Raw genomic sequence first — 12,043 nt, 5'->3', positions numbered from 1 at the left:
GGGTGCACCAGAGCAGAGAGCGAGAGGAAATAGCATCCTGGCTTCTTTCTTCTCCTAGCCTCATAAAGCTTGGAACCCACTGTACAAACTTAATGAGAAGCCAGAAGGCAAAGGATGGAAGTCAGCCTCACACCGCACAAGGAAACACATGCACCAAAGGAGAAAAGATCCACAAAGACAAAAGAGCGAATCATCATCACACACCATTGAAACCACAATGCCTCTCCAATCCAAAGCCCATTAGCTGAGCACACAGCCCTCTTCTGGCAACATAGCTCCTATAATATACAGTGTTTACATACATATAGAAACTAAAGTTCAGAGATATAAGGACTGCTGTCAGCAAGATGGCCCAGCACGTAAGAGCACCTGCCATCAAGCCTGACAGCCTGAGTTCTATCCCTGGACCCACATGGTAGAAAGTGAACTCAAATGCCGCAAGTTGTCCTCTGACTCCTACTGACATGCTGTGATACATGCTTACACATGCATGCACACATTCCTTTAAGGTTTATTTACTTTATCTGTATGAGTGTTTTCCTGTATGTATGGGAGAGGAAGTGGAGTCATGGACAGTTGCTTGTCCCCATGTGGGTGCTGGGAGACGAACCGAGGTCCTCTGGAAGAGCAGCCGGGGCTCTTGTTCTCTCACTCATCCCTCCAGGCCCCATAATTTTTATTTTAAATCATTACTAAAATATAAAAATGAAAAGATGTATGTGAAGTTAATAAAATCACAGCTGAAACCATGAACTATAAAAGCAGACTGAAAACACAACAGTGGATATTAAATGCCTAACAGTTCACCCGCTGCAAGAGCGGCATGCCTGAGCATAAAGCACAGGCCCTTACCAGATCCTTCCTCTGTCTCCAGGACAACAAACTTCCCTAGATTTCCATTTCCTAAAGAACTCCTTCCTGACCCAGCGGTGGTGGCACACACCTTTAATCCCAGCAGAGGCAGGCAGATCTCTGAGTTCAAGGCCAGCCTGGTCTACAGAGTGAGTTCCAGGATAGCCAGGGTTACACAGGGAAACTCCAACTCAAAAAACAAAAACAAAAAACAAAAACAAAAAGAATAACTCCTTTCCCAAACCACTTTCAATTGCATATATGTGTGTGTGCCTGTGTGTGTAATTTATGTCCTTTTTTTAAAGAATATAATCACATCATAAAAATAACTAAATAACTTGAGGCAAAGAAAACAGGTAGAAAAGTAAAAGTTTCAAGTTCAAGCCACTGTAAGCATAATATGATGCAAAACCACAAACTATTAAGAAAGTAGATATTGTAAACAGAGTTTATTAGCTAGTTCCAAAGATGTTTCTACCCAATATTGTTAGAGCTTAATTATGTTGAACTGGATTAATATTAAACCAAAATTTTAGCTGGGCACTATTATCTCCAGAGCATATATATGTACATATGAGTACTGGCTGAGAAAGTAACGGTACAGAGCACGCACTGCTACAGCCCGTGTCCTACATAACCTTTTGAATGCATGACCTTTAAGTTGCTGAAGGTTGCCTCAGAATTTGGCTCAGTTTGATGGAAACATCTGTTCCCCTTGCAGGTAGACTGTAAGGACTCGGCTCTCGGTTGGATTCGGAGCACAGCAAGTGAGCCCTTGTCTGTCCAACCACAGACTTCACCACTTGTAAATCAAGTTCTGAGAGGACAGCAGCAGGTCCATACTCCATCACCCCTTCCCAGGCAGCCAGGCCAACTGACTGCTGTGCGCCCTGCTCTGATCATGTCATCAGATCAAAGCATGTTGAGATGAGGGACTGGAAGAGGCATCTGCAGAATTCCCAAACTGGAGTGACTTTGGAGCATTGACAGATGCATCTGTCATCTTATACCTTCAACTAACCTGATGTCCACTGGGCTGACACAATAAAGCTGTCCAAGATCGATTCCAATTCTTTCACGTTATTTTCACATGTCTCTACTAGGAAGGCCTGGTGCTTCTTAGCCTTTTAATTAAGAAAAAAAAGCATACATAATAAGGTTACATACTGTAGTAGCTGAAGATTTTATTGTGAATTTATATAGCATAATTAAGCCTCAACAAGATACTAATTGTCCAATTCAAATCTATTTCTAGTATACTCTGTCTTATACTTTTTACTTGGCCAAATGGGCAACTGTACAATGCCTTGGATAACAAGTCACTGAGAACTTAGTGTCTCACACTTCCTAAGTACTTTGTATATAACAAACCTTTATATCCTCAATAACAAAAAATAAAATTTTTATGACAATGACAGTGAAACAAGAGACTGGAAAGATGGCCTAAGGGGAAAGTGCTCGCTGCACATGCATGAGGGGCCTGCGGGTAGGTCCCCAGAACCCATGTAGAAGCCATGTATGATGCCATACACCTATGACCTCACCACTGGGGAGCAGATCAGAAGATCCCAGGAACTCACGATCAGCTAGTCTAGGCAAATCTGCAAGCTCCTGGTTCACTAAGAGACGATAAACGATAAAATAAAGAGCAATAAAGGCTATAGCACAATGCTGACCTTTGGCCTCCACCTACACGAGCATGTGCATATACACCTTACACAGAAAACAAATAAATACTATTTTTAATCTGAGGCAGAAAAACTCAAGTATATTTTTTAAACCCTGCTTGCAGTCACACAGTAAGCTGTCAGATGACAGTCAAGAATAAATGCAGTCAAAACCGATAGACCTAGTCCAAAAGTCAAGTGATGGCGTCAGTAGTGAAGGGGGACACTAGACACAATGTAGGAAAGATCCACAGTAGATAAAACAGCCACGCCTTAGGACACCACAGGGGTTCCCCGGCGCTGACTGGACTCCTGCGATTAAAGGAGGAATCGAAATTAAGCCTTAGGATTCTAACTGAAAGACTTCAGCACTTGCTAGGAATAACAGAGCTAAAGGCCTGTAGGCCCCTGATGCTGTCTGGCTTTCCTGCTTGTTTGCTTATGTACCTGCTCGTTGTCAGCAGGGAGAGAAACGAACTCACTCTTTGCTCAAATTCCACGAAGAGTCTGGAGCCCCATATTTGACCACATCCCCTTGATGGGGAGGCTTGGTGGCACTCAGAGGATGGACAGCAGGCTACCAAGAAGAGACTTGATACCCTAGGATCATATACAGGAGGAGGACGTCCCCCTCAGTCACAGTCATAGGGGAGGGGAATAGGGTGAAAGCAGGAGGGAGGGAGGAATGGGAGGATACAAGGGATGGGATAACAATTGAGATGTAATATGAATATTATCAATAAAAAAAATAAAATAAGTAAAAAAAGAAGTCACCCCTAGCACCAGCACGACACCCAGTACATAGCAGGCCTTAAAGGGGTGGGAAAGTGACCAGAGAGCAAGTGACATAGAAAGTGTGACAGGCAGCTGAACACACTACGGCAAAGCCAGGGATGAGTGTGAGAATCCTTTACAGGCACTGTCTAAAACTCGTCTCTGGCGTGTTTAGCGGGAAGGGAAGAAAGGCCAGTGTGCAGGGACTCCAGCATCTCTAGCCAACTACGAAGAACAGAGGATGAAAAGGGAAAGATTGTTACCATGAAAAGAATGATTCAAGGTGAGTTGTCAGCCATGTCCAATGCCAAGGGACCGCCAAGCGGGGAGAGGACTACCAAGCGCCCACTGGGCATGGAGGTCAGCACTGACTTGAAAGAACTGTCTTTTGCTACAGTATAGCTGTAACCCAGACTCAGCTAGGTGGAAGAAGGGGTAAGCCTGGTTTTTGTTAATCAAGTATAAAAATGAATAAATGAAAACAGAAATTTCAGAAACCCCTTTTGTGATAAGAAGGGAAGGAGAGAAAAAGAAAAATAGTTGAAAAGGAGAAGGAGTCAAAGAAGAGTTGGGTTTTTGTTTTGTTTTTTCTTTTCAAGGGGAGGGGTTGGTTTTGGTTCGGGTTTTGGTTCTTGGCTGTCCTGGACTAACTTTGTAGGCCAGGCAGGTCTCGAACTCACAGAGATCCACCTGCCTCTAACTCCCAAGTGCTGGGATTACAGGCATGCACCACCTCATCCGGCTGAAGAGGTGTTTTTTTATGTGAGAAAACATAAGCTTATTTGAAAGCTGATGAGATCACTGCTAGTGAAAGAATGCTTACCAATACAAAGCAAATGGGATAAATACAACAGCACAACATGAGTCCTTAGGACACAGAACCCTTATCCACAAGGAAACTGCTCCAAGGTTCCAGAAGATCTCAAAGCACAGGCAGCACTGGCCCAAATGTATACTATATTTTTCTGCTCACTCATACCTATGATATGGATTATTTATAAATTAGACAAAACATGAGGTTAATAGTAATATCTAAAATAAAACAATTACAATAATAGGTACTATTCTAACAACCATATCAATACAGTCCTCTTTCTTTCAAAATATCTTATTCCACCTTCATTTTTTACTTAACGGGTTACAGTTTAAAGGTGTGTGTGTGTGTGTGTGTGTGTGTGTGTGTGTGTGTATGTATGTATGTATGTGTGTATATGTATATAAACATATATGTGTGTATATATAAATTGTCAGTATTACTACTAATATGCTTGGGGAATTATTAAATGAGATAAGGGTTGCTTGAACACAAGAGCCAGTGACATTAGGATGAGGCCACCTGGTCCCTGGGATGTTAATGATTATCAGGCAGCGAGCGTATATAGCACGAGTGCCCCACTGTATCCTGGACAGCATGATATGAGAAAACACCATCCTATACAGAAGACTTTATTCACACTTAGGATAGAACTTCCCATTTAATATTTTGGAACTATAGTCAGCCTCAGATAACTAAAACCATTACCCACAGCTAATAGGAACTCCTGAGGGTCAGGGATGTACAGTGCTTGTCTAGTGCGTTCAATCCACAGCACCACAAAAACTGGGTCAGGGGCCATTATATACAAATAACGATCTGTCTTCAGGTTCTAGTTCAATGACCACTTCAGGAAAGTTGTCCTCAGACCCCTGACTATGTCACCTTCCTTGAGCAGTCTTCACAGCACCTCTCACAGCAACACTCGATTTCCAATTGAGTGCTCTATTTTCAGTGTGCATGGCTCAAGCGAGCCTCATGAGGAGGGGATTGGTTTTTGTCCTCACCAATATATACTTCGCACCACACTAGCACTCAGTATCTAAGATGACAGATAAGTAAATGATGTCATCAACTGGCCTTCTTTGCATAGTATGGGAAGAACCCTAAGTCATAGTGTTCTGTTAGACTTAACATTTCAAAGATAAAGTCCACCAGATTATAGTATAAAATTCCTTTTTTTTTCCCCCTCTTGCTAAAACTTGCGTTTGCTGGTGTCGTGCTGAGAGTCTTAACAGCTCTACTCAAAAGGCCACTGGCTACTGCACGCTTTCTCGGGTCTGCGCCCAGGTCGGTTACTGGGGTGGTATCACTAACCACAGATTCAAATGTGAAGTGTGTTCTCTCTGGTTCTGAAATAATCTGTCTTAAATCTTCTTAAGTGGGTAGAATTTAACCATAAAGAAATATAGCCGGGGCTTTTCATTGTACGATTTTTTTAATCAAAATTTTAAACATCTTACTTGATTTTCTATCTCTTTCTAAACTATTTTTTGTTTCTATCTTCCTGGAAATTTGCCTATTTTAACTAAATTATCTAGCTTGTTAGCAAACAGGTATTTAGGACATTAACATAATTATTTCTATTTACATTTTCTCTGTGGTTCAATAATGTGGATCTATTTTTTTCCTTGATGACTGTATCCATGTACTGTCAACTTAGCTATGATTTCAAATAAACAATTTGTGGTTGGTTTCCTCTATTTTTAGTCTCTTTTCTTTCTTCTTTGTTGCTTTTTCCAGTTGTCTGAGGTGTGGTACAAGTCTCTAGGGGAGGATCTTAGGTTCCTGATTTGGGAATGTTTCTTCTTGAACATCCCTCTTAAGCATAGCACTGCCTTCCTATAAAGTCTGGTGTGTTTTCAAAGTATTTTTTAATTCCTTTGTGATTTCTATAAACTCACTAGCTACTTTCATCATGTTACTAATATTTCATATTCACTCATTTCTCCTGTTTTCTATTGTTGAATTCTGTTATATTCAGAGGTTTTGCATACTTTTTTTCAGTATTAGGGATTGAACCTGGACAAACTACATAGGCATTCTATCACTGAGCTATATCCTCAGTCCACTCTGTATAGCTTTAATCCTTTTAAATCACTGACTTCTTATGTAGCCTAGACAAGTCTATGCACAAAAAATTTTGTTTGTTCTTAAAGTGAGTGTGTCGTACCACTGATAGATGTGGTTCCACAGATACCTATAAGGTCAAGTTGGTTTAAAGCTTTGTTGAGTCTTTATTTATTGATATTATTCCTGCCTGGGCTATTCACTACTGAAAATAATGTACTGGGGTCCACACATAGAATGCTAATTTCCACACTCAAGCAGATCAGACTTTCCTTCACATATTTTGAAGCTATGATGCACTCTCTCTCTCTCTCTCTCTCTCTCTCTCTCTGTGTGTGTGTGTGTGTGTGTGTGTGTGTGTGTGTGTGTGTGTGTTACCTTTGTATGATACATTGGCCCTACCCTATCATTGAAGCTATGTCTATTTACCTATAGCAACATTTTTATTCCATCATCTATTGTGCTTGATATCACTCCAGCCCCATATGCTTGTTGTGTGCACAATATTCTTAGCCTCTGTTATAATGATGTAAATATTGTATTTAATATTCCATAATATTGATACACATATTGTATTTAATACTCAGCAAAGCCTCTGCATGATAAATACTGTTAGTGCTGTTTTACAAATGAGCAAACAGATGACAAGAATAATCACTCTACGTCACACAGCTGATAGGACATGGGAATGGCATTAAAACTCAGTTCAATCTGTCTACAAATTATGTTCTTTCCTGAAAGAGATGTGAAAGGCCAGCATAAGAACACAATCAATAACATCCAGGGCAATATGGCCCCAACAAAACCCAGCTATCCTTCTACACCAAACCCTGGATATCTTACCACAGCCAAAGCACAAGAAGATGACCTTAAATTCAATCTTATAAAGATGATACAGGCCTTAAAAGAAGAAATTAATAAAACCCTTAAAGAAATACAAGAAAATACAATCAAATAGGTGAAGGAAATGAATAAAACTGTTCAAGACCTGCAAATAAAAATAGAAGCGATAAAGAAAATCCAAATTAGAAAAGAAAGAAAGAAAGGGAAGGGAAGGAAACACAAACTAAAGGGATTCCTGGAAATGGCACACCTAGAAAAGAAAACAGGAACTACAAATGCAAGCATCACCAATAGAATAGAGGAGATGAAAGAAAGACTCTCAGGCATAGAAGATACAGCTGACAAAATCAATATATCAGTAAAAGAAAATGTTAAATCTAAAAAGGTCCTGGAGGGATGACAAGATGGCAGTGCCCAAGCAATCATGGTGTCTGAATAACAGGGGCTTAGTGCTGACTGTGAAACACCAGTGTCTGTGTTTCCCTGATGAGTACTGGGACTATCTCTCTTCCCCAAGAGGGATCCTAGACATGTGATTCCAGCCTCTGCCCCACACATACACCACCACCACCACCACCACCCCACAACCCACTGTCCCAAGGAAGGCTCCCAGGCTCTAGGGACGCACAGTTCCAGCCTCCAGAACACAAACCTACCAGCCTTGCCGTGGACACCAGCCAGACCTCAGGATCATACAGGTTAGACCCTTATCACTCCCCTGTCTATGGGTCACAGGCAGCAGGGGAAAGCTTCAAGCTATTCCCTGAGATCTAGCCTATGGCCCTACCCATGATCCCAAGGAGAGCTATTGGACCACCGGAACATCCAGCCTCTGGCCTAGAGCCCAGAGCTCTTCCGGCCTTACTAAGAAGTCCAGTGGCACCAGAAACAACCAGCCAACACCAGGGACAATCAGATGGCTAAAGGCCAGCATAAGAACACAATCAACAAGACATAGACAATACAGGACCATCAGAACCCAGCTACCCTACTACAGCAAGTCCTGGATGTCCTAACACAGCTGAAACATGGGAAGATGACTTTAAATATATTCTTATGAAGATGATAGAGGATTTTAAAGAGGAAACAAATAAAGCCCTGAAATAAATATAGGAAAATGCGATCAAACATGTGAAAGAAAGGAATAAAAGTATTTAAGACGTGAAAAGGGAAATAGAAACACTAAAGAAAACACAAACTGAAGGAATCCTAGAGATGGAAAACAGGGAAGAGAGCAGGAACTACAGATGCAGCATCACCAACAGAATACAAGAGATGGAGGAGAGAATCTCAGATGTGGAAGATATAATCGAAGAAATTGATACATCTGTCAAAGAAAGTGTTAAATTTTTAAAAAAATCCTGACACAAAGCATACAGGAAATCAGAGACACTATGAAAAGATGAAACATAAAAATAATAGGAATAGAACAAAGAATAGATTCCAGGCTCCAAGGACAAGAAAATATTTTCAACAAAATCAGAGAAGAAATTTCCCCAACCTAAAGAAAGAGATGCCTATAAACATACAAGAGGCATTACAGAACATCAAATAGATTAGACCAGAAAAGAAATTCCACCTGCCATATAATTATCAAAATACTAAATGTACAGAACAAAAAACAAATATTAAAAGTTGCAAGGGAAAAGGCCAAGTAACATATAAAGACAGACCTATCAGAATCACATCTGACTTTGCAACAAAGATTCTAAAAGCCAGAAGGGTCTGGGCAGATGTCTTACAGACCCCAAGAGACCACAGATGTCAGCCCAGGCTACTATAACCAACAAATGAAGAAATCAAGAAATTCCATAACTAAACCAAATTTAAATAATATTTATGCATAAGCACAGCCCTATACAAGATACTACAAGGACAACTCCAACCTAAAGAGGATAACTACATTCAACTAAACACAGGAAATAATGCCACTGTAGCAAAAACAAAAAGAAAGCTACACACAAACACACTACCACCACCACCATCAAAATAACAGAAACTAACAATCATTGGTCATTAATCTCTCTCAACATCAATGGACTCAGTTTCCTAACAGAAAGACACAGACTAAGAGAATAGGAGAAAACACCATCCATCATTCTGTTGCATACAAGAAACTCACCTCAGCAACAAAGATAGACATTAACGTAAACACACCCCAGAGTAAAAAGCTGGGAAAAGGTTATCTAAGCAAACAGATGCAAGAAGCAAGCTGGAGCAGCCATTCTCATATCTAATAAAATAGACTTTCAACCAAAATTCATCGAAAGAGATGGGGAAGGATACTTCACACTCATCAAAGAAAAAATCCAAGATGGCATCTCAACTCTGAATATTTATGCCACAAATACAAGGGCATCTACATTCTTAAAAGAAACTTATTAAAGCTTAAATCACATACTAATCCCCACACAGTAATAGTGGAAGACTTCACCACCCCATTCTCACCAGTAGACAAGTCATTGAGACAGAAACTAAACCGAGAAATAATGAAACTAACAGACATTGCGAATCAAAAGGACCTAGAAAATATATATAGAACTTTTCATCCAAGCAAAAAAATATATCTTCTTCTCAGTGCCTCATGGAATCTTCTCCAAAACTGATCATACAGCCGGTCACAAAGCAAGCCTCACCAATACATGAAAATTGAAATAAACCCTTATATTTTATCAGATCACTATGGATTAAAGTTGGACTACAACAACAGCTTAGCCAATGTGCTCATGGAAACTGAACAACTCTCTACTCAATGACTACTGGGTAAAGGAATAAAGAAAGAAAAAAATTAAAGACTTGCTAAATTTCAATGAAAATGAAGGCACAACGTAACCAAACTTGTGGGACACAAGGAAAGCAGTGCTAAGAGGAAAGTTCATAGCACTAAGTGCCTTCATAAAGAAACTAGAGAGGAGTCCAAGTGGAATGAGCAAGGCGAGTGGTTGTCTGGTCACATCTCAGAGACCGGTGGCCCTTGCAGCATGGCTGACCAACTGACTGAAGAGCAGACTGGCGAATCCACAGAAGCTTCTCCACTATTAGACAAGGATGGTGATAGGACTATAACAAGAAAGGAACTGGGGACCATGATGAGGTCTGTTGGGCAGAACCCCACAGAAGCAGAGCTTAAAGACATGACCAATGAAGTAGATGCAAGTGTTAATGGCACAGTTGACTTTCCTGAATTTCTGACAATGATGACAAGAAAAATGAGAGATGCAGACAGTGAAGAAGAAATTAGAGAAGCATTCGGCATGTTTGCTAAGGATGGCAATGGCCATACTGCTGCAGCAGAGCTTCGCCACGTGATGACAAACCTTGAAGAGAAGTTAACAGAGGGAGAGGCTGATGAAATGATCAGGGAAGCAATTACTGATGGCAATGGTCACGTAAACTATGAAGAGTTTGCACAAATGATGACAGCAAAGTGAAAACATTGTACAGAATATGCTAAGAATTTTTTTTTTACTTTTTAAAAAATTATAGTGTTTTGCCTGCATGTGTATTTTCAGGTCAGAAGAGGGCACCATATTTCACTATGTATGGTTGTGAGCCACCATATGGTTGCTTGGAATTGAACTCAGGGCCTTTGGAAGAACAGACAGCACTCTGAACCTCTGAGCAACCTCTCCATCCCCATGCTAAATTTCTTGTACAATAACTGTTTACTTGCCTAATCTTTGTAACTTATCTGTAAAAGGTCTCCCCCACTGTCAAAAAAATATGTATGTATAGTAATTAGGACTACATTCCTCCATGTTTTCTTCCCTTATCTTAATCTCATTGTCAAACCTTATTTTAGGAAATTTATCAAGTAACATGTGGCATGTGGCTCACTCTGGATATATGTAAGCCCATCTACACAGCTACACTTAGATGAAGTTGGTCAAATGAGGGAAAATCTGGGTTGTGCCTTTTTTAAAGCAGTTTTTAGGAACTGTCAGCACGTTGTTGCTGAAGTGTGGAATTATGATTATTCAAAGGCTGTGGACAGTCAACAATATGTACTTAAAATTTGCACTATTGCAAATGGTGTGTTTTATTCGGGTATTTATACACTATTTTTTGTACTGCTGGTATTGTAACAGAAACATTTTATTGTTGCTTGCTTGCTTTTTTTTTTTTTTTTTTTTTTTTTTTGGTTTTTTGAGACAGGGTCTCTCTGTGTTAGCCTTGGCTGTCCTGGACTCACTTTGTAGACTAGGCTAGCCTCAAACTCACAACAATCCGCTTGTCTCTGCCTCCCGAGTTCTGGGATTAAAGGCGTGCACCACTACGCCCAGCTCATTGCTTGCTTTTTAAACTTTGTTCAGCTACTTAAAGAAAATCTACTTATGGCACAATTTGCATCAAATCTATTGCAAGTTGTATATTTGTTTTCCAATAAAAAAAACTAACAATTAAAAAAAAGAAATTGGAGAGATCTCATATTAGCAACTTAACAACACACCTGAAAGCTCTAAAAAGAGAGAAGGAAACACACCCAAGAGGAGTAGATGACAGGATATAATCAACTCAGGGCTGAAACCAATAAATTAGAAACAAAGAGAACAATACAAAGAATCAATGAAACCAAGAGCTGGTTCTTTGAGAAAAATCAACAAGAGAGACAAACCCTTAACAAAACTAACTAAAAGGTAGAAAGATAATATCCAAATCAACAAAACCAGAAATTAAAAGGGGGACAGAACAACAGACATTGAGAAAATCCAAAGAATCATTAGGTCTTACTTCAAAAGCCTATGTTCCATGAAATTAGAAAATGTAAATGAAATGGACAATTTTCTTGATATATTTATCAAAGTTAAATCAAGATCAGGTAAACAAGTTAAATAGTCCTATAATCACTAAAAAAATAGAAGCAATCATTAAAAGTCTCCCAACCAAAAAAATAAAAAATAAAACAAACAAACAAAAAAACAAAACAAAAAAAAACCAACAATAGCCCAGGGCTAAACCCAGGTCTAGATGGTTTCAGTGAAGAATTCTACCAGACTCTCAAACAAGAGCTAATCCCAAAACT

At 39.8% G+C, this 12,043-nt stretch overlaps 2 protein-coding genes across 8 annotated transcripts in view; one reads left to right on the top strand and one right to left on the bottom strand.

The window, feature by feature from the left end:
* CCDC171 (coiled-coil domain containing 171) overlaps window positions 1-12,043 on the bottom strand; it is a 304,004-nt gene that overhangs the window by 214,847 nt on the left and 77,114 nt on the right. For all 7 annotated transcript variants that reach the window (XM_084777633.1, XM_084777635.1, XM_084777632.1 and 4 more), the window contains one exon: window positions 1,874-1,976. In XM_084777633.1, the coding sequence (XP_084633759.1) occupies window positions 1,874-1,976 (103 nt within the window). The remainder of the gene's footprint in view (window positions 1-1,873; window positions 1,977-12,043) is intronic.
* Window positions 9,939-10,468, top strand: LOC311595279 (calmodulin-like). The gene has a single exon (XM_084777857.1). The coding sequence runs from the start codon at window positions 10,002-10,004 to the stop codon at window positions 10,449-10,451; it is 450 nt and encodes a 149-aa protein (XP_084633983.1). The 5' UTR covers window positions 9,939-10,001; the 3' UTR covers window positions 10,452-10,468.

This window comes from Acomys minous, assembly GCF_964271855.1.
Source record: "Acomys minous genome assembly, chromosome: 1".
Taxonomy (NCBI): Eukaryota; Metazoa; Chordata; class Mammalia; order Rodentia; family Muridae; genus Acomys; species Acomys minous.
The sequence above is the reverse complement of the archived record's forward strand: the minus strand, read 5'-3'. Positions and strand labels throughout refer to the sequence as shown.